This window comes from Bufo bufo, chromosome 1 (genome assembly GCF_905171765.1).
Source record: "Bufo bufo chromosome 1, aBufBuf1.1, whole genome shotgun sequence".
In the NCBI taxonomy this organism is placed as follows: domain Eukaryota; kingdom Metazoa; phylum Chordata; class Amphibia; order Anura; family Bufonidae; genus Bufo; species Bufo bufo.
In genome coordinates, this window is record NC_053389.1 from 184,674,126 (window position 1) to 184,697,326 (window position 23,201).

General features: G+C 44.9%; 1 protein-coding gene across 1 annotated transcript in view; it reads right to left on the reverse strand.

Annotated features, from left to right (window-relative positions):
• The window catches only part of LOC121001904 (trans-1,2-dihydrobenzene-1,2-diol dehydrogenase-like), a 79,403-nt gene that overhangs the window by 35,414 nt on the left and 20,788 nt on the right, over nucleotides 1-23,201 (reverse strand). The window contains exon 2 of the mRNA XM_040433146.1: nucleotides 419-530. Within this exon, the coding sequence (XP_040289080.1) occupies nucleotides 419-530 (112 nt within the window). The remainder of the gene's footprint in view (nucleotides 1-418; nucleotides 531-23,201) is intronic.

Below are 23,201 nucleotides of genomic sequence, written 5' to 3' on the forward strand. Positions count from 1 at the left end.
TATGTAAAGCAGGGATGAAAAAAAGAAAGAAAAAGAAAAATTGCTGCAACATAAAGGGATTAAGGGCTGAAGTCCCTTGTACCCAACAGAGAAAATGATTCTGCGGGCCCACTCTGTGTATATAAGACCTTAAGGGCCCTGTTTTATTAAGGGTCCATTATTGTCAGAGCTTAGGCCAATGGAGGATCGTTTAGTACTCTGGTGGGACAGTGCAACCCTTTTAATGTTATCTTGGGCCTTTAGAAATGAGATGTAGGTGCTCTATAGCACCCATAATAACATGCTGTTAGATGCAAGACAAGTAGAAAAGTCTCTTATACATCTAAAGGTCACACTTCTCAGCTTGTGACCAGAATTGTTCCCACTTTTTCATACCATCAGATTTAACAGTAAACCATAAACTGATTTCACCACTCACCAATGTCTAGATCTTTGGCAAGTTCTTCATATGTACCATAGGCTTTTGGTATGTTATGGTTTTGGGCAAATTGCTTGGCACGGTTCAGATCTCTGGCAGCCACCGCTACCACCTGAAAAGATCAAACAATAAGAATATATCAGGGAAATCAGAACATTTCCATAATTAATTTAATGTTTTTTTTTATGATTGTTAAAGAGGTTATCTCCTTAAAGTGGTTGGCCACTTCATGACAGTATTTCCAAAATGACTATAGACCACATGCTGTGGCACAATAAACTAAGAGCATGCTTATATTTCACCTGATCTGCTGGTCAGAAAGTCCACAGCTTCCCATCCATGTCTAATATATATATATATTTATTTATTTATTTTTTTTTTTTTCAAAGAGGCAGCACTCCAAGGTACGGTGAAAAAACGACCCTCTTTATTTCCCCTGTGCAACGTTTCAACTGCTCATTGCAGTCTTTCTCAAGCATAACAGTGGTGTCACAGCATTTACATTTATACCCACAATGCTTAGTGGGTCAATTAACACAATAATTGATAACAATATAGTCAAAATCGAATATAAAAACGTGAATTGCAATAAGATATTATCATGATCGAAAATATAACATGTGTATCGGTCACAATCTTTACATACATCGTGCAGTTTCATGAAAATGACAATTCCATAGATCATACCAAGTACATAAAGTGCCTTGTGCTTTGTGCCCAAATATAGTGATCACCTGTGTATATTAATTACGCGGTACAAGGCCGCATGGTTAAAAACTTACATAGTGGAGTGTAACGATGGCAGGCATATCGGCGTCCCTGTAGCCTCACCGCGCATGCCCGGTATCCTGGATACCGATGTACACAATGGGAAGACGCAACCGGAAGTGTCGTCAAACCCAATGCGCACATCCGCATCCCGGCGCCAACCCCACAGCCGACGCAATGCAGGGCAGCACCTCCCTGTCCGGCCTCCCAATCACATGGCTTTGTCACGTGAATCGTTGCCTGGCAACCAGGCAGTGTTTACCCTCAACACTACGCCACCTCCGGGGTCGATCAGGGCCCGGCCGTGAAAGCTATATCAGGGACAAATTAGTTGGAGAATGATAAAGTCATGCACACTATTCTCATGGTTATAGTAAAAAACTGAAATGTAAGGATATATATAAAAAAGCAGGATATCAAATCGTGAATATCGGAGGATTTTTTGTACTCCTTAAAGGGGACACCACATATATTGTTTAATTTTGTTTTTATGGAGAAAGGGGGGTATGGTCCATAAGGATAAGCCACACAAGTGACCATCCCCATAAACCCGAAGGCCTGCGGGGCGCAAAATGTTGTCCACACCCCGCAACCCCACACGCTTTCTTCTACCCTCCATGCATCTCATATAGCCATGACTTCCTCCATTCACGACTTATCAATTTTTTCTTTCAATCTGATACCATGATTCAATTGTGTGCCCCATTCTCCCATTCCAAACTTATGCTGCCAAGGCGACCGCCATCATTCTCTTCCAACATGGAAATAACTTGAAGAGTAAATATATCACTTTAGGATCCAAATAGTCCTAAAAGGAGAATAAAAGGAATAATTAAATATAATTTTGACACCAAAGGTGGTCACATAATCAATTTGGCGGACTGAAACCCCACACAGTCGCAATAGGACCCAGTTTACATGATATTCCACTTAAAGTCCACATTCAGACCCTTAGGTTTGAGCGACTGTAGGCGATGTATCCACGCAGTTCCCGTTGTTTAAGGGTCACTGTACGGTCGCCACCTCGCCTACCCCTCTGTACCTGGTCTATAATAATACACTTAAGGTCTTTCTCAGTATGTCCAAACTCCACAAAGTGTTTAGGGACCGGTAGGTCCAATCTTTTGCGTCTTATCGAGAACCGGTGGTTATTTAACCGCGTTTTCATGTCACATGTGGTCTCCCCCACATAGAGGAGACCACACGGACACTGCAACACGTAAACAACAAACGTGCTATCACACGTCAGATAATGACGAATGTCATATTGTACTCCGGTTCCCGGATGTGTAAAGACATTACCCTTGATCATGTAGGTGCAATTCACACATGAAAGGCACGGGAAACATCCCGTCCTCCTTGCACCAAGAAATGTCTGCACCTTCTTTTTAATAGGGACATCGGCTCTCACCAATCTGTCTCTCAGGTTAGTGGGTCGTCTATAGGATAAGAGAGGGGGTCTCATTAATTTCTCAATCTTAGGAAAATTACTCTGTAGGATAGGCCAGTGTTTTTTTAAAACACCAGCTATATCCTTACTTTGTTCAGAGTAAGTTGTTACAAACGGGATCTGTTCAAATTTTGGTCTTCTCTTTTCCTCTTCCTGTGGATACTGAATTCTCTTCAGATGTCTCGCTCGATTTTTTTGCGGGTATCCCCTCTGTCTAAACTTCTTGACCATTTCTCCATACCTGACAGGTAGGTTTTTTGGGTCCTGTACGATTCTCCTCACCCGCAGTAATTGACTGCGTGGTAGGGAATCAATACATGCTCTAGGGTGGCAGCTTTCATACCGCAATAGCGGTAGAGATAAACTGTGGTAAATATGTCTTCAGTCTCACTGTCTGATGCACAGATAGCCTTATTGTCAAAGGGTTTGTCATTTTGCCCCTCTACAAGGGTCGATTGGTTTCAGCTTGAGGTGGATATGCAGCGTTTGTTCAGGAATATCAAATTACAAATTTGGTTCTCTGAACATCCACCTCCGGCTGACCATAGATCTATTACTGATGGGTCTGAGCTCACTCTGGGACGGGTTAATCTGACTCCCAAGAGTGATTTCATACCACAGATTAACCATCACACGGTTGAAACATTTATTAAGGCTGTGACATTGGATATTAGTGGACTGAAATCAAGGGTCCATGATACACCTCTGCAACATCCTAATATGACCTCAACTGACATCAGAATCTTGGACGAATTGTGCCATGACAACAGCCTCACCATAAAACCAGCCGACAAGGGTGGTGCGGTTGTTGTCATGGACACGTCCTGGTATATGGGTGAAATAAGAAGACAGCTGAATGACCAGAATGTCTATAGGGAACTGCCAGGGGACCCAAAATTTGAGTATATCAAAAAAATCAAAAATGTCTTGGATTTGGCACGTGATCATGGGATCATTGATGAGGGCGTGTATAACTTTTTGCTCATTGAGAATCCACGTACACCAATGATTTACGTATTGCCAAAAATACACAAGTCCTTGACGAATCCCCCTGGGAGACCCATTGTGTCGGGCATTGATTCGATCTGCTCTCATGTTTCAATCTTTTTGGACCGCTTACTCCGCACCTATGCAATTAATACCAAGTCCTATATAAGGGACACTGAGGATTTCTTGGAAAAGATTGCCTCAGTAAAAGTGCCTGACGGATGTTTGGTGGCATCTTTTGATGTCACCAGTCTTTATACCTCCATAGACCACGAGCGGGGAGTTAATGCAGTTAGAAGATGTTTGGAACATAGTGACTACTCAGGAGTGTGTTGTGACTTCATCATTCAACTGTTGAATCTGGTCCTGAGACATAATTATTTTATGTTTGGGGAGCAGTTTTTTCTGCAATTGCGTGGGACCGCAATGGGGTCCAATGTGGCCCCCACGTATGCAAATGTATTCATGGCGTCACTTGAGGAGGATCTTGTCTATGTGTCCCACCACTTCAGTCAAGTACTGGGGTGGTGGCGATACATAGACGACATCTTCCTCATTTGGCGAGGGGACATTGAATCCCTGGAACAGTTTCACTGCTATCTGAATGAGATGGACAGTGAGATTGCATTCACATTAACACACTCCGATAAACAGGTTCAGTTTCTCGACACAATGGTATCTATTGTTGGTGAGAGATTGTCTACGGACATCTTCACCAAATCTACTGACTACGCTATTGCGGTATGAAAGCTGCCACCCTAGAGCATGTATTGATTCCCTACCACGCAGTCAATTACTGCGGGTGAGGAGAATCGTACAGGACCCAAAAAACCTACCTGTCAGGTATGGAGAAATGGTCAAGAAGTTTAGACAGAGGGGATACCCGCAAAAAAATCTAGCGAGACATCTGAAGAGAATTCAGTATCCACAGGAAGAGGAAAAGAGAAGACCAAAATTTGAACAGATCCCGTTTGTAACAACTTACTCTGAACAAAGTAAGGATATAGCTGGTGTTTTAAAAAAACACTGGCCTATCCTACAGAGTAATTTCCCTAAGATTGAGAAATTAATGAGACCCCCTCTCTTATCCTATAGACGACCCACTAACCTGAGAGACAGATTGGTGAGAGCCGATGTCCCTATTAAAAAGAAGGTGCAGACATTTCTTGGTGCAAGGAGGACGGGATGTTTCCCGTGCCTTTCATGTGTGAATTGCACCTACATGATCAAGGGTAATGTCTTTACACATCCGGGAACCGGAGTGCAATATGACATTCGTCATTATCTGACGTGTGATAGCACGTTTGTTGTTTACGTGTTGCAGTGTCCGTGTGGTCTCCTCTATGTGGGGGAGACCACATGTGACATGAAAACGCGGTTAAATAACCACCGGTTCTCGATAAGACGCAAAAGATTGGACCTACCGGTCCCTAAACACTTTGTGGAGTTTGGACACACTGAGAAAGACCTTAAGTGTATTATTATAGACCAGGTACAGAGGGGTAGGCGAGGTGGCGACCGTACAGTGACCCTTAAACAACGGGAACTGCGGTGAATACATCGCCTACAGTCGCTCAAACCTAAGGGTCTGAATGTGGACTTTAAGTGGAATATCATGTAAACTGGGTCCTATTGCGCCTGTGTGGGGTTTCAGTCCGCCAAATTGATTATGTGACCACCTTTGGTGTCAAAATTATATTTAATTATTCCTTTTATTCTCCTTTTAGGACTATTTGGATCCTAAAGTGATATATTTACTCTTCAAGTTATTTCCATGGTGGAAGAGAATGATGGCGGTCGCCTTGGCAGCATAAGTTTGGAATGGGAGAATGGGGCACACAATTGAATCATGGTATCACATTGAAAGAAAAAATGGATAAGTCGTGAATGGAGGAAGTCATGGCTATATGAGATGCATGGAGGGTAGAAGAAAGCATGTGGGGTTGCGGGGTGTGGACAACATTTTGCGCCCCGCAGGCTTTCGGGTTTATGGGGATGGTCACTTGTGTGGCTTATCCTTATGGACCATACCCCCCTTTCTCCATAAAAACAAAATTAAACAATATATGTGGTGTCCCCTTTAAGGAGTACAAAAAATCCTCCGATATTCACGATTTGATATCCTGCTTTTTTATATATATCCTTACATTTCAGTTTTTTACTATAACCATGAGAATAGTGTGCATGACTTTATCATTCTCCAACTAATTTGTCCCTGATATAGCTTTCACGGCCGGGCCCTGATCGACCCCGGAGGTGGCGTAGTGTTGAGGGTAAACACTTCCTGGTTGCCAGGCAACGATTCACGTGCCAAAGTTATGTGATCGGGAGGCCGGACAGGGAGGTGCTGCCCTGCATTGCGTTGGCTGTGGGGTTGGCGCCGGGATGCGGATGTGCGCATTGGGTTTGACGACACTTCCGGTTGCGTCTTCCCATTGTGTACATCGGTATCCAGGATACCGGGCATGCGCGGTGAGGCTACAGGGACGCCGAGATGCCTGCCATCGTTACACTCCACTATGTAAGTTTTTAACCATGCGGCCTTGTACCGCGTAATTAATATACACAGGTGATCACTCTAATTGGGCACAAAGCACAAGGCACTTTATGTACTTGGTATGATCTATGGAATTGTGATTTTCATGAAACTGCACGATGTATGTAAAGATTGTGACCGATACACATGTTATATTTTCGATCATGATAATATCTTATTGCAATTCACGTTTTTATATTCGATTTTGACTATATTGTTATCAATTATTGTGTTAATTGACCCACTAAGCATTGTGGGTATAAATGTAAATGCTGTGACACCACTGTTATGCTTGAGAAAGACTGCAATGAGCAGTTGAAACGTTGCACAGGGGAAATAAAGAGGGTCGTTTTTTCACCGTACCTTGGAGTGCTGCCTCTTCTTTGAAAAATCTATTACAACTTGACCTGACAGCCTAAGGCCAGAGGATTTTGTGCACCCAGCTCCATCAGCTAAGTAGTGCTGCTGCTATTTCTTTGTGTTATATATATATATATATATATATATATATATATACACATACACTGCTCAAAAAAATAAAGGGAACACTTAAACAACACAATGTAACTCCAAGTCAATCACACTTCTGTGAAATCAAACTGTCCACTTAGGAAGCAACACTGAGTGACAATCAATTTCACATGCTGTTGTGCAAATGGGATAGACAACAGGTGGAAATTATAGGCAATTAGCAAGACACCCCCAATAAAGGAGTGGTTCTGCAGGTGGTGACCACAGACACTTCTCAGTTCCTATGCTTCCTGGCTGATGTTTTGGTCACTTTTGAATGCTGGCGGTGCTTTCACTCTAGTGGTAGCATTAGACGGAGTCTACAACCCACACAAGTGGCTCAGGTAGTGCAGCTTATCCAGGATGGCACATCAATGCGAGCTGTGGCAAGAAGGTTTGCTGTGTCTGTCAGTGTAATGTCCAGAGCATGGAGGCGCTATCAGGAGACAGGCCAGTACATCAGGAGACGTGGAGGAGGCCGTAGGAGGGCAACAACCCAGCAGCAGGACAGCTATCTCCGCCTTTGTGCAAGGAGGAACAGGAGGAGCACTGCCAGAGCCCTGCAAAATGACCTCCAGCAGGCCAGAAATATGCATGTGTCTGCTCAAACGGTCATAAACAGACTCCATGAGGGTGATATGAGGGCCCGACGTCCACAGGAGGGGGTTGTGCTTACAGCCCAACACCATGCAGGACGTTTGGCATTTGCCAGAGAACACCAAGATTGGCAAATTCGCCATTGGCGCCCTGTGCTCTTCACAGATGAAAGCAGGTTCACACTGAGCACATGTGACAGACGTGACAGTCTGGTGACGCCGTGGAGAATGTTCTGCTGCCTGCAACATCCTCCAGCATGACCGGTTTGGCATTTGGTCAGTAATGGTGTGGGGTGGCATTTCTTTGGAGGGCCGCACAGCCCTCCATGTGCTCGCCAGAGGTAGCCTGACTGCCATTAGGTACCGAGATGAGATCCTCAGACCCCTTGTGTGACCATATGCTGGTGCGGTTGGCCCTGGGTTCATCCTAATGCAAGACAATGCTAGACCTCATGTGGCTGGAGTGTGTCAGCAGTTCCTGCAAGACGAAGGCATTGATGCTATGGACTGGCCCGCCCGTTCCCCAGACTTGAATCCAATTGAGCACATCTGGGACATCATGTCTCGCTCTATCCACCAACGTCACGTTGCACCACAGACTGTCCAGGAGTTGTCAGTTGCTTTAGTCCAGGTCTGGGAGGAGATCCCTCAGGAGACCGTCTGCCACCTTATCAGGAGCATGCACAGGCGTTGTAGGGAGGTCATACAGGCACGTGGAGGCCACACACACTACTAAGCCTCATTTTGACTTGTTTTAAAGGACATTACATCAAAGTTGGATCAGCCTGTAGTGTGTTTTTCCACTTTAATTTTGAGTGTGACTCCAAATCCAGACCTCCATGGGTTGAAAAATTTGATTTCCATTTTTTTATTTTTGTGTGATTTTGTTGTCAGCACATTCAACTATGTAAAGAACAAAGTATTTCAGAAGAATATTTAATTAATTCAGATCTAGGATGTGTTATTTTTGTGTTCCCTTTATTTTTTTGAGCAGTAATTTATATATATATATATATATATATATATATATATATATATATATATATACACACACACACACACACACACACACCACAGACACCTCGCCCATGGGAAGCAAAAGGCAGTGGTCTTGTGTTTTACTCTGGTGACCACAGGCATTGGACAGTCGGTGAACTAGTCCCAGCACCTGCACAGAAGAGGATGAAGCCAGGGACAGCTAAGAAAGTGGTTATGTGAGTAAATCACATTGTAGCACAAGCCCCGCACACCAAGTGTATATATATGAGACTAAGAATTGGTGAATAAGGCTGAGGTGTTTATTAAAGGTAATGTAAATAATTTTATTAAAACACACCATAAATACACTGCGTGCAGAATTATTAGGCAAATGAGTATTTTGACCACATCATCCTCTTTATGCATGTTGTCTTACTCCAAGCTGTATAGGCTCGAAAGCCTACTACCAATTAAGCATATTAGGTGATGTGCATCTCTGTAATGAGAAGGGGTGTGGTCTAATGACATCAACACCCTATATCAGGTGTGCATAATTATTAGGCAACTTCCTTTCCTTTGGCAAAATGGGTCAAAAGAAGGACTTGACAGGCTCAGAAAAGTCAAAAATAGTGAGATATCTTGCAGAGGGATGCAGCACTCTTAAAATTGCAAAGCTTCTGAAGCGTGATCATCGAACAATCAAGCGTTTCATTCAAAATAGTCAACAGGGTCGCAAGAAGCGTGTGGAAAAACCAAGGCGCAAAATAACTGCCCATGAACTGAGAAAAGTCAAGCGTGCAGCTGCCAAGATGCCACTTGCCACCAGTTTGGCCATATTTCAGAGCTGCAACATCACTGGAGTGCCCAAAAGCACAAGGTGTGCAATACTCAGAGACATGGCCAAGGTAAGAAAGGCTGAAAGACGACCACCACTGAACAAGACACACAAGCTGAAACATCAAGACTGGGCCAAGAAATATCTCAAGACTGATTTTTCTAAGGTTTTATGGACTGATGAAATGAGAGTGAGTCTTGATGGGCCAGATGGATGGGCCCGTGGCTGGATTGGTAAAGGGCAGAGAGCTCCAGTCCGACTCAGACGCCAGCAAGGTGGAGGTGGAGTACTGGTTTGGGCTGGTATCATCAAAGATGAGCTTGTGGGGCCTTTTCGGGTTGAGGATGGAGTCAAGCTCAACTCCCAGTCCTACTGCCAGTTTCTGGAAGACACCTTCTTCAAGCAGTGGTACAGGAAGAAGTCTGCATCCTTCAAGAAAAACATGATTTTCATGCAGGACAATGCTCCATCACACGCGTCCAAGTACTCCACAGCGTGGCTGGCAAGAAAGGGTATAAAAGAAGAAAATCTAATGACATGGCCTCCTTGTTCACCTGATCTGAACCCCATTGAGAACCTGTGGTCCATCATCAAATGTGAGATTTACAAGGAGGGAAAACAGTACACCTCTCTGAACAGTGTCTGGAAGGCTGTGTTTGCTGCTGCACGCAATGTTGATGGTGAACAGATCAAAACACTGACAGAATCCATGGATGGCAGGCTTTTGAGTTTCCTTGCAAAGAAAGGTGGCTATATTGGTCACTGATTTGTTTTTGTTTTGCTTTTGAATGTCAGAAATGTATATTTGTGAATGTTGAGATGTTATATTGGTTTCACTGGTAAAAATAAATAATTGAAATGGGTATATATTTGTTTTTTGTTAAGTTGCCTAATAATTATGCACAGTAATAGTCACTTGCACACACAGATATCCCCCTAAAATAGCTAAAACTAAAAACAAACTAAAAACTACTTCCAAAAATATTCAGCTTTGATATTAATGAGTTTTTTGGGTTCATTGAGAACATGGTTGTTGTTCAATAATAAAATGAATCCGCAAAAATACAACTTGCCTAATAATTCTGCACTCCCTGTATATTCAAACCCAAAATAATTACCGTATTTTTCGCCCTATTAGAAACACCGGCCCATAAGACGCACCTAGGTTTTAGAGGAGGACAATAAGAAAAAAATATTTTTCATTACACCTCAGGTCAGACCACCAATCAGACCCCAGCTGACAGCGCCAATCAGACCCCCAATGTTAATGACCCCAATAAGACCTCAGTTCAGACCCCAATGTAAATGACCCCCAATGAGACCTCTGATAAGAGCCCCATGCCTCTCATCACCCCCCACATCGGCCCTTATGCCTCTCATTATGGCTCCAGTAGCCTCATGTTTTATAAAATAAAAAAACACTTACCTCTCCTGCTCCTGGACGCCGCCGCTCCTCACCACCCGCGATCCTCTTCCTCCTGCTGTCGGCTGTGCTGTGATCTGACGGGCACAGCGTGAGGTCACAGAGCGCCCTCACGCCGTGCGCAGCCTTCACAGCCAACAGCCGAGGACCAGGAAGCGGTGAGTACAAAGCCTTCACCACTTCCTGGTCCACTTGTACTAATGAGCGCTTCCATAATGTGGCATTTCCCCCCCAAAAAAATGCATCTTATGGGGGCGAAAAATACGGTAAATCATGAATAATCACAATATATATAAAATTCCAAAATGGATTTAATGTTAAACTAGTCCACCCAGCATAAACTGGTTGACCAACACCCTAATAATAAACCCCACGACAATAAAAAATAGATTGCCCAAATAAAAAGGAAGGGTAGGAGCAGATCAGCTTCTTCTTCAGTCTTCAAATTTCTGAGATCACTGGATTATATAGGCCACCACTGGCACCTGGAACACCAATTCTGGAAGAGAACACCATGTTCTGCCCCAGAAACAGGATGGTAACCATTGCTCCTAAACACAGCTAAACCAATCCAGGTACCGTAAGAACCACAGAAACACAAATGGAAGGGGGAATCAACAGGGGAGAAATATGAAGAAAAAGGAGGGGGGGGGGGGGGAAACCACATCTGGGGGGGCAGTGCCACCATGTGTCCCCAAGCGATATTGCTCACACATCCAAAGTCACAGAGGCACGTCCATACAGCTAACATACAAACAGTAAACAAAATATGGCAGCACACTGTTATACATGCAAACAAAAGAACTAGAGATTAGAGATTATTCTGGATTACAGTGGTACTATACATGAAAAATGGAAGATCTTTGTGCAATTTTTGATCACATGTGTTGGGCCCATCTACCAACGTCAAGGTGGCTTCTGGAGATGGGTACCTAACACTAACAGAACTGTCTCTCCTGGGCCTAACGTAAGTCTACAATGTTCAGGGCAGTGTAGGAACCAGCTACATTTATGCTCTGCTTAGAAGCCCTCATGTATAGCAGGTATAGTACCACTGTAATCTGTAATAATCTCTAATCCCTTGTTCTATTGTTTGCATGTATAACAGTGTGCCTCCATATTTTGTTTGCTATAATATATATATATATATATATATATATATATATATATATATATACACACACACACACAACTGACAAGTTATTAAAACACACTGCTTCCGGGTTTTCCTCGGCAATCGCTGTGCTGTGAGTGCGCACAGGGTGAGGACGTTGGCGCGCTGGTGACCTCACGCTGTGCACGTCGGGGCATAGAACAGCATGCGGCAGGCTGAACTAGAAGAGTGTAGCTGTGAGGAGCAGTGACAGTGGCCAGAGTAGGAGAGGTATGTTGATTGTTAATTGTTTTTTAATGTCTGGTCTGAGCCTGTGGGTCTGATCTGGGGTCTGCTTGAGAGAGGTAATTTACTTTGGGTTCTGATCTGAGGTCAGCTTGGGGGTCATAATCAAAATGGGGGTCTGCTTGGGGGTCATTCAAATTAGGGATCTGTATGGGGGTGTATTATTCACATTGGGCTGTGATCCAAGGTCTGATTGGGGGTCCTTTGAACATTGGGGATCTGAGCTGAGGTTTGATTGGGGGTATTTTTAACATTGGGGATCTGAGCTGACATCTGATTAATATTGGGGGACATAAAGGGCAATCCAACGACTGATTAATCCAAACTAAACTACCTTTACCAACCTGATAAGTCTTGGATTGCCTAATCAAAATCAACATGTGGTCCTGAAAGCAACAACTTAAAAGTCAATTCAGATGGTCTAGCCTTGCTCTTCGACACAAATTCATCAATTCTCAAGGCAGTGAATAAGGCTAGTAAAAAGGCTGTTCTAAACAAACCTCAAAACTATTGACACAAACATGAACTAATACAAAATTACCAAAAAAGAAAAGGGGACTGGGCTTCTCTTAAATAACGTTCCAATAACCTTTTAAGGTCGGTTTGACTACAAAATTAGATAATAAAAATTGCCCACCACAAAATTTTAGAAAAAAGGAAATACCTGCCAAATATTTAGCTATAGCCGAGCTAGATAACTTTCTTTCCGTTAGACCCCTCATAAATAGAAGAATTATTCCCTCAAATATGATAGGAGAAGAACGAACTGTATTACAAACATTCAGCATGCAGCTACATCACCAGCCTATGTTCTACTAGTCTCTGATTTTATAATGCACTCTGGAATCACTACCAAACCAAAGTCCATAGATGAGGTGGACACGGAATTCCCTTTGCTTCTGCCTCTGGGCACTAGCAGACTAAACCAATCCCACTGCCAATGAGTTCAAGAATCCACAATATCTGCCCTCAACATATCGCGCTTTCAGCCAGATATATTACGCTCTAAGCAACATAAAACTAAATGTCTCATCAATTTGGTAACCAAGGGGCATTTAGAGGACAATGTATTGATTGCAAAAACTATACCTTTATTTATATGTAAAAGTAACCTACTATCAGCAAACGAGAACCCCAAATGACTATAGCATCCACCACAGGGAATAGCTCTAACAGAAGTTGAAGCCCACGTCTCCGCAGACCACTCCCCTTTAAAAAATAAACTCCATAGCCGACTACCAACTGCATCCGTAAATAAATCAATGGACTCAGTTTTTGGTAAGCAGAATTTTTTGCCACTAAGACCATTGAATTTACTGATAAATGGACCAAGGTCCTTTTTAACAGAGGATGTCAGCCTAATATGCAAGAAAATGTGAACTAAGCCCCGTAGTGGCAAAATATAATTGCTTAGAAAAAAAACGACCCATACCTATAGGAATAATCCAGGGCTCAAAATTAAGTAATCCCAGCAAAGACCTCAATTTCCTCAAAGTAATCCTCTTAACGGACAATAACTCAATCAACAAACCTCTGATACAGACTAACTTATCTAACGGTAAACTAAACAGAATTCTAACAAAATCAATGTGGATACCTAAAAATCCAATTGGTAAACACTTATCATAGAAAAAGATTACTTCAAAAAACATACCCAAAGGGTTGAAGCAAACAGGATTGACCGGTAATAAACAGAAGGCAGACTTAACCCCTTAAGGACCCGCGACGTACATGTACGGCGGCTGATCGGGCGGATTCAGGTGCTGCGTCCGCCCAACCAGCGGCAGGGGTCTGGCAGTCACTGACAGCCGGACTCCTGCTGCATACGCCAGCATCAGTGAAAACACAGATGCCGGTGTATTAACCCCTTGTATGCCGCGGTCAAAGCTGAGAGCCCTCTTCTACCCCATTGGGTCCCTGCACTGCAGTGATGGGGACCTGATGGCAGCCCGATACCTTCCATAGGCATCGGGGCTTGCCTTCTACGGAAACCTGTGAGATCCAGCCCTTAGGCTGGGTCTCACAGGCAGGCTGTCAGCATACAAGCTGACTAGTGATGATCGAGCACCAAAGTATTTGGGTGTTCGGGCCGAACACATCGCTATATTCGTGTGCTCGGCCGAGCACCCGAGTATAATCGAAGTCAATGGGAGACAACCAAGCACCCCCTGCTCTGAAGAGGGGAGGGAGCCTGGTCAATTGGAAAAGGTCAGAAAGTGACAGAAACACCACCGAAATGGATCGGGAACAGCATGGGGACGATGTCTGGATGCATCTTGGACTCCCAGGTCACTGCTGGGAACCATGTTGTCTGAGTTGTATGCCACTTTTACAGACTGACAAAAATACGCACAAAACCCCCCCAAAAATAAATTTTACGTGAAAAATTGTTAGGAAACATTCTTTCCTGTATTTTCAATTGTATATAAAGTACAAGTGCTGCAAAAAATTACAAGCAAGAGGCACTCCAAAACAGCCTGTATATCACATAAAGGAGGACCTCATTCACATTGTTCAGGTAGTAGGACTCCTACACTCATAAAGCCTATGCACTAAGTGAAAGGGCTGCCAAAAATTACAAGGAATCGGCACTCCAAAACACCCTTTGTTACACATAAAGGAGGGCATCATACACACCCTTGAAAAATTATGATTGATGGCCTGCTGGTAACCCTCAAAAACATTTGGAGCAAGGGCCTGCTGATCTGACCATCTAAAACCTTAGGGGCGAGGGCCTGCTGCCGCATTGGTGACTCTAGATAACCTCTGGGCGATTGCACATCCCCGTGACAGCGACGATCCATTTGGATGTCTGCCCTATCAACTTTCGATGTTCTTTTCTGCGCCTATCATGGTGATCACGGGTAACAGGGAATCAGGTTTCGATGCCAGAGAGGGAGCTTGAGAAAGGGATACCACATCCATGGGAGGTCAATGGCTGAAATCTGATTGGCTGTTGTTGCCTTGCCACTTTTTTCTCCTAATTGTGAACCACCCAGAGAGGGTGGGTCAAGTTATTAAAGTTCAAGAATCCAAGGAAGGCAGCAGGCACGCCTCAATTACCCACTCCCGACTCGGGAGGTAGTGACGATAAATAACAATACAGCACTCCTAAGCAGCCTTGTTATTGGAATGAGTACACTTTCCGTTAACGAGGATCTATTGGAGGACAAGTCTGGTGCGGATGGTGTTGACCAGACTCTTGGCTACTGAAACTGGACTTGTAGGTGAGGGCCTGCTGCCGCTTTGTTGACTCTAGATAACTTCTAGGCGATCGCACGTCCCCGTGATGGCGATGATCCATTTGGATGTCTGCCCTATCAACTTTGGAGCAATTTTTAAACAAGGACCTTCTGGTATAGCACCATTTTGATTGTCATCTCCACCAGAGGAATAATAGATGAGAAGTTCTCTTTGTAGCAGGGGTCCAGAAGGGTGAATCCGTGTTGTCTAAAATGCATATAACGTGCGGGTCACGGGAAAGGCCGCCTAACATGGTCAGCCATGTGTGCCAGAGTACCAACAGGCAAGACTTCGCTGTCGTCATCAGAAGGTGAGCTGACCCTGTAAAAGATTTTAGGTGAGGGCCTGCAGGTGAGCTGACCCTGTTAAACATTATATGCGAGGACCTGCAGTTGAGCTGACCCTGTAAAACATTATATGCGAGGGCCTGCTGCTGAGCTGACCCTCTAAAACATTAGGGACGAGGGCCTGCAGGTGAGCAGACGCTGTAAAACATTATATGTGAGTGCCTGCAGGTGAGCTGACGCTATAAAAAAAATTAGAGTGGAGGGAATATATACAATCTGGATGAGGAGGAGGAGAAAACAACATTCAACTATATACTCTTTTTGTGGTGGAAAAGGTGCATGGGAATACACTACAGTAGATTGAGTATATTATAAATGATAGATTGAAATTGCCTTTATGTTTATCATCAGCTCAGCTCTCCTATGGTGGAGTTGAGAAGTCGGGGGCAATCCAGGCCTTGTTCATGATGATCTGGGTGGTTTCTATTATGTAAGCCTCACAAAGGGACTTCAGACCTGAACTGGTCCTTAACCACCTATCATCCGGATCATTTGCCCCCTTCCTGACCATGCCTAATTTTGCAGATCTGACATTTGTCACTTTATGTGGTTGTCACGAGGGTATCGAGAACCACGCCTGACTCCGTTATACCCGGGGTCAGGAAGTCGCAGCGGTTGGCTGCACGCTCTATTTAAGATAGGGCTGTTTTCCTTATGGTAGCTTTCTGGGTTTGCTTTGCAAACCCTTTTGGCTCACTCAGGGATCCGTAGCTCCTTCTCCTCAGCTGTTCCTTGTCCAGCACTCCCAGACCTCCTTATATTCCTCTCTCACACTTCTCTGGTTGCCAAAGATAGAGCTTCCTGCCTGGACATCTATTCTGACCTTCTGGAGCTGTGTTGCTGCGTTCGCTGGTAGTTGGTCCAGAACGCTACCCTCCGGATCCCTGTTGGACCTTTTTGGTCTATTGTGGTCGCCCACCTGGGTGTATGTGTTTGTCTGTTTTGTCTGTCCTCTCCCTGGTGTTTCCCTCTTAGTGATAGTGGTGCGGACTAGCGATCCCACCGGCCTGTTCACTATCTAGGGCTCATATTAGGGAAAGCCAGGGTTTAGGCACGTGATCGCCGCACGGGTGAGGAACCCGTCTAGGGACGTCAGGGCAGTCAGGTGCCAGCCGCAAGGTGAGTTAGGGGTCACCACCTTTCCCTCTCCCTTGGGCAGGGCTTTCCCTGTTTTCCTCCCTGTGCGTGTCGTCGGTCATTACAGTGGTAATCGCTTTGGAACGCTTTAACTTATCCAAGCCATTCAGAGATTGTTTTCTAGTGACACATTGTACTTTATGATAGTCATAAATTTGAGTCAATATACTTCACCTTTATTTATGAAAAAATCCCAAATTTACCAAAAATTTGGAAAAATTCTCAATTTTCAATTTCTCTGCTTTTAAAACAGAGAGTGATTCCTCATAAAGTATTTATTACTTAACATTCCCCATATGTCTCCTTTATGTTGACATCATTTTGTAAATGTCATTTTATTTTTATTTTTTCACGTTAGAAGGCCTAGAATTTTAGAAGCAATTCTGAAAATTTTTAAGAAAATTGCCAAAACCCACTTTTTAAAAGACCAGATCAGGTCTGAAGTCACTTTGTGGGGCTTACATAGTGGATACACCACATAAATGACCCCATTATAGAAATTACACCCCTCAAGTTACTTAAAACTGATTTTACAAACTTTGTTAACCCTTTAGGTGTTCAACAAGAATTAAAGGAAAATGGAGATCAAATATAAAAATTTCACTTTTTTGGCAGATTTTCTATTTTAATCCATTTTTTTCTTTAACACATTGAGGGTTAACAGCCAAACAAAACTCAATATTTATTACCCTGATTCTGCGGTTTATAGAAACAACCCACATGTGGTCATAAACTGATGTAAAGGTTCTCGGCAGGGCGCAGAAGAAAAGGAGCGCCGTATGGTTTTTGGAAGGTAGATTTTGCTGAACTAGTTTTTAGATGCCATGTCCCATTTGAAGCCCCCGTGACAGTGCCGTAGCTATAGGGGTTGCAGCGGTCGCAATTGCGACCGGGCCTCTAAGTCAGGTGGGCCCATAGGGCCCCCCAGGAGAGATGGAGAAAGGCGGGACGCAGTTTTTTTATTAAGTGCGGCGTGCCCTCCCAATATTTTGTGTGGCTGCGCTTCGCTTACTTGTCAGCGCGAGACCCGTGACCTCTGCGGCGGGTCTCGCGGATCACAGCAGCCAGGAATTACGAGCCCGCCGGCCGCCTCAGCCCTCAAGTGAGGAGAGCGGAACAAATAAGAGTAGGTAGTCTTTTTTTTTTATGTAAAAAATGGCACACACCTGCGTCCGGCTTCATACGGAGGGGGGACATGAATGATGATCAGTGGTGCCGTGAGGCAGTGTGTCTGAATTCAGAAGGGACCGGACCGGCCATAATAGGGCAGCAAATAATGAGGAGCCCGGGGGAAAATGAAAATGAAATACTTGGTGGGCAAAAATTGAAATGTATAGAGGGAGTGGGCGGGGCAAAATATAGTAAGAGTCTCACTATATTTCATTTTGCCCCCATTCCCTCTATATATTAGAATTTTTTTGCCCACAGAGTATTTCATTTTCATTTTGCCCCCTCATTATTTGCTGCCCCTTGCTGCCCTCATATGGCCGGCGTGGGCCCCCCGCTTTCTGAATTCAGACACACTGCCGCACGGCACCACTCATCATCATTCATCTTCCCCCCATCCCTCATATGAAGCCAGTGTGTGCCATACATTAAAAAATAAATAAAAAAATACTCTAGTGACTAGAGTATTATTTATTTTTTATGTATGGCTTCATACAGAGGGGGGAGGGTATGGGTAGGGGCAGAGGCTCACGAGGGGGGCCCCAATTCAAAGTTTGACCTGGGGCCCATAGAACTCTAGTTACGCCCCTGCCCCTGATGCACCCTTACAGTAGAAACTCCCAAAAAGTGACCCCTTATTGGAAACTAGGGGATAAGGTGCCAGTTTTATTGGTACTACTTTGGGGTACATATGATTTTTAATTGCTCTATATTACGTTTTTTGTGAAAATTTGCTGTGAGGCCCAGTCATTTCTAGTTACACCACTGGCGTGCACTGCTGATTTTTGTCTAAACATTTAATTGTAGGTCAACCAGGCCATACCGCCAACGTGACAGTAAGCCTCCAAAATGATGTCAACATGTTGACTGCATCTTTCTGCGAATTTCTCACCAAGCACTGAAGAAAAAATACAGAATTCCTGCAACCAATTGTTAAAAGACCACACAGACATACCTCCCAACTTTAGAAAATTGCAAAGATGGACAACATGTGCGGTGAGCGTAGGCTCCGTGCCCAATCTGTGGACCACAAATGGCACACAGCCAGTGTCTGTATATTGTGGACCTGACGTTTTCAGTCTGCAATACGGGCACAGAGCCCTTACGTTCGTGTGCATGAGCCCTTAGTTACATGTATAAATACGTGTGGTCAGTGCAAAGAACTGACATGTGATTAATTAATTCCAAGAACCAGGGAACGTTCATTGTGTGTGGAGGAAAGGCAATTCAGACAACAATACAGGAAAGGACTCGTAGTTGTCAGACTGTGGAATGCCCTATCCCAAGAGGTAGTAATGGCAGATACTATGTCAGCATTTAAAAAAGGGCTAGATGAATAATAGCAAATGATGTTGAGGGTTGCAATTAATTTAACCATATAATTGATATGTTTTTCAACCTGTGTAACCCTTTAACCTGCTCAGGACCGCAGTACGCAGGATTGCGTCTTTGCGACGGTCCTGTTACTCTGGGTGGACGCGCCGGTGCGTCCTCTCGCGAGACGCGAGATTTCGGGCATTGCCGGTCCGCGCATGCGCATCGCGGGCCGGCAAAAGTTAAAGAAGTATTTCGTCACCAGCCTGCCAGCCAATGATCGTGGCTGGCAGGCTGGCGATTTTCAAAAAATCTAATCAAAAGCCAGATAACACATCATATTAGTAAATATGATGTGTTAAATGGCTTGTCTGCTCCTCTGCTGGTCCTTTTCGTCGGTTGGTTCCAGCAGAGGAGCAGACAAAACTGTGAGTACCCACCAAACACTACCCTTAGCCCCAGATCACCCTCCATCACCTCCATCATCCAAATTAACCCCTTGATCGCCCCCTGTCAATCACTTAGTGAAAGACAAAAAGTGATCAGTGTAAACTGTCACTTTTTTTTTTCACTAGTATTGGCTGTTAGGTTTTAGGATAGTTTAGGCCCCTTGGTTAGGTAGTTAGCGATCGGTTAGCGCCCACCGCACCGCAGTCACTGATTCGCTGATTAGCGTATCGCTAATCAGCATTTGTACTTTTATAGTATCTGTAAGTGATCAAAACTGATCACAGTCAGATCTATATTAGTATTAGTGTCACCTTAGTTCGCCCTCCACCCAAAACTCAGTGTTTGCCCGATCAGGCCTGATTGGTCGCCCACACGTGCATTCACCCACACCCGCCCCGCCGCAGTGACAAAAAATTTTTTGTTTTTTGATCACTGCACAATCACTTTACAAGCTTTGCGGCGATAAAAAAATCAGTTTTGATATTTTTTATCAATCGCAGCGGCCTCCGGTACTTCGCTAGCCTCCCCTTTGTAAGACAGGCTTGCTTTTTTTCTTGGGTAGTCTCAGGGAATACCCCTAAATTTAGTAGTCCAAATGGCAAACAGGGGGTATTCTTCTAAAGAGGCCTACAGGATTCTGACCCAGTCGGATGAGGAATGGGAACCCTCATCTGACGAATCTAGCGGGTCAGAATATGAACCTGTAGAAAGCAGTGGCAGTCTGACCCAAAGTTCGGACGAGGAGGTGGAGGTCCCTGATAGAACCAGGCGTACCCGGCCCCGTGTCGCTAGACCACAGGTTGTGCAGGATCCGTTTCAAGGGCAGCAGCAGGGCCGTCTTTTCGAATGGGCACGCTGGGCAGTTGCCCGGGGGCCCCACTTGCCTGGGGGCCCGCCTGCCCAGTGAACCCACCAGCCAACTTCCCAACCGTCATTTAGCAGCGTTGCCGCCAGGGCCGTCTTTACCAAGGGGCAAAAGGGGCAGCTGCCCTGGGCCCAGTTGCTCCTGGGGGGGCCCAAGGCAGCTGCCTCTTGAGCCCTGCTAGCTACTGCCCCGGGTGTCAGGCTGTCGGCTACACAGGCATCATGATCGTACTGTGTTAATGATCTTAATTCTAGGACCTTAATGAGTTTTGATCTAGGACCTTAATGACATCATTACCATGTGACCAGTAACCTAGCAATTACTGGTCACATGGCTATGAAGTCATCACAGGTCCTATCAGGAGTGTTGCAGAAGTTAACTGTGGAGCTTTTCTGTGTAAAGATTACATCAGAAAAAGGTGACATGGGGTTGTTATTTTAATATACTGTAAACTACTGTATAGTGGGGTGCTGTGTACTGTGTGGGGGGCTGTATACTGTGTGGGGGCCTGTATACTGTGTGGTGGGCTGTATATTGTGTGGTGGGCTATATATTGTGTAATGGGCTGTATATTGTGTGGTGGGCTGTATACTGTGTGGAGGGGGGGTGGCCTGTATACTGTGTGGTGGGCTGTATAGTGTGGGGGGCCTGTATAGTGTGGGGGGCCTGTATAGTGTGGGGGGCCTGTATAGTGTGGGGGGCCTGTATAGTGTGGGGGGGGGGCTGTATAGTGGGGGGAGTGCTATACTGCTGTACTGTATAGTGTGGGGGGCTGTATACTGTGGGTGCGGTATAGTGTAGAGTGCTGTACTGTATAGTGTGGGGGGCTGTATCGTGTATAGTTTGGGGTGCTGTATACAGTGAGGTGCTGTATAGTGTGGGGGTCTATACTGCTCTACTATATACTGTGGGGTACTGTATAGTGTGGGGTGCTAAACTGCATACTGTGTGGTGCTGTATACTATAGGGTGCTATACTGCATACTGTGTGGTGCTGTATACTATAGGGTGCTATACTGCATACTGTGTGGTGCTGTATACTATAGTGTGCTATACTGCATACTGTGTGGTGCTGTATACTATAGGGTGCTATACTGCATACTGTGTGGTGCTGTATACTATAGGGTGCTATACTGCATACTGTGTGGTGCTGTATACTATAGGGTGCTATACTGTATACTGTGTGGTGCTGTATACTATAGGGTGCTATACTGCATACTGTGTGGTGCTGTATACTATAGGGTGCTATACTGCATACTGTGTGGTGCTGTATACTATAGGGTGCTATACTGCATACTGTGTGGTGCTGTATACTATAGGGTGCTATACTGCATACTGTGTGGTGCTGTATACTATAGGGTGCTATACTGCATACTTGGGGGTTTACATCCACTTTAATCATACAACTAAAAAAACGAAATAAATATAGATATATATATAAATGTACACACACTCTGGTGCTGGTGGGTAATGCTGGTGTGGGTACTGCTGGTGCTGGTGGGTATTAATGTTGGAGTGGCGTGATTTTGTTGAAAGTACCAATAAATATCGCCTTATTGATAATTTGCATTTTTATTCTAGTGCGTGATTGTGTAGACAGGGCCCCAGTGCACTGTATTGCCCGGGGGCCTATAATGCTCTTAAGATGGCACTGGGCAGCAGAGTGGGGCTGGCGCTGTCGGATTACGTGGTGAGGCATACACCAGCAGCGCAGCCCATCCTGGACCTAGTACCAGCACTGCCGTACAACCTGGTGAAGTGGCGAGCACCAGAAGGGCAGTTGAAGCTGGTACGGTGGCACGTGCAGTAGTTACCCCGTCGCAGCCACCGCGCAGACAGGCCCGTAGAGCCCCTAGAGTCCCTGAGGTGCTGGCAAACCCTGATTGGCAGTCACCAACTTCAGCCGAACCTGTAGTTCCCCCTTTCACCGCCCAGTCTGGAGTTCGGGTTGAGACAGCTCAGATCGGTTCGGCCCTGGGATTTTTTGAGCTGTTCTTGACTGCGGAGCTCTTGGACTTAGTCGTGGCAGAAACAAATCGGTATGCCACTCAATTTATATCCGCCAACCCGGGAAGCTCTTATGCCCAGTCTTTCCGGTGGAAACCAGTCCAAGTTTCCGAATTTAAAATTTTTCTGGGCCTTCTCCTGAACATGGGTCTAACTAAAAAGCATGAATTGCGGTCATATTGGTCCACGAACCCGATTCATCACATGCCCATGTTCTCTGCTGCTATGTCCAGGACACGTTTTGAGACCATCCTGCGTTTCCTGCATTTTAGCGACAACACCACCTCCCGTCCCAGATGCCACCCAGCTTTTGACCGGCTTCACAAAATTCGGCCCCTCATAGACCACTTCAACCAGAAATTTGCAGATTTGTATACCCCTGAGCAAAACATCTGCGTAGACGAGTCCCTAATACATTTTACCGGGCGCCTTGGCTTCAAACAATACATCCCAAGCAAATTTCGGATCTATGAGGGAAAAGATCAGACCCTGGAGCCGGTCGGTTGCCCTGACTACCTGGGGAGCAGTGGGAAGACAGTCTGGGACTTGGTGTCACCCTTATTTGGCAAGGGGTACCATCTTTATGTGGACAATTTTTACACAAGTGTGCCCCTCTTCAGGCATTTGTTCCTAGCCATAGCTCAGTGTTTAGACCTGCTGGGTGCTGGATTGTATTCCGGCATCAGTAAGTGTCTATGTAGTCTACTTACCTACGTTGGTGTGAGTTTATGAGTCGGCATAGTGCACGGCCGCTCGTATTACTCGCCGCTGC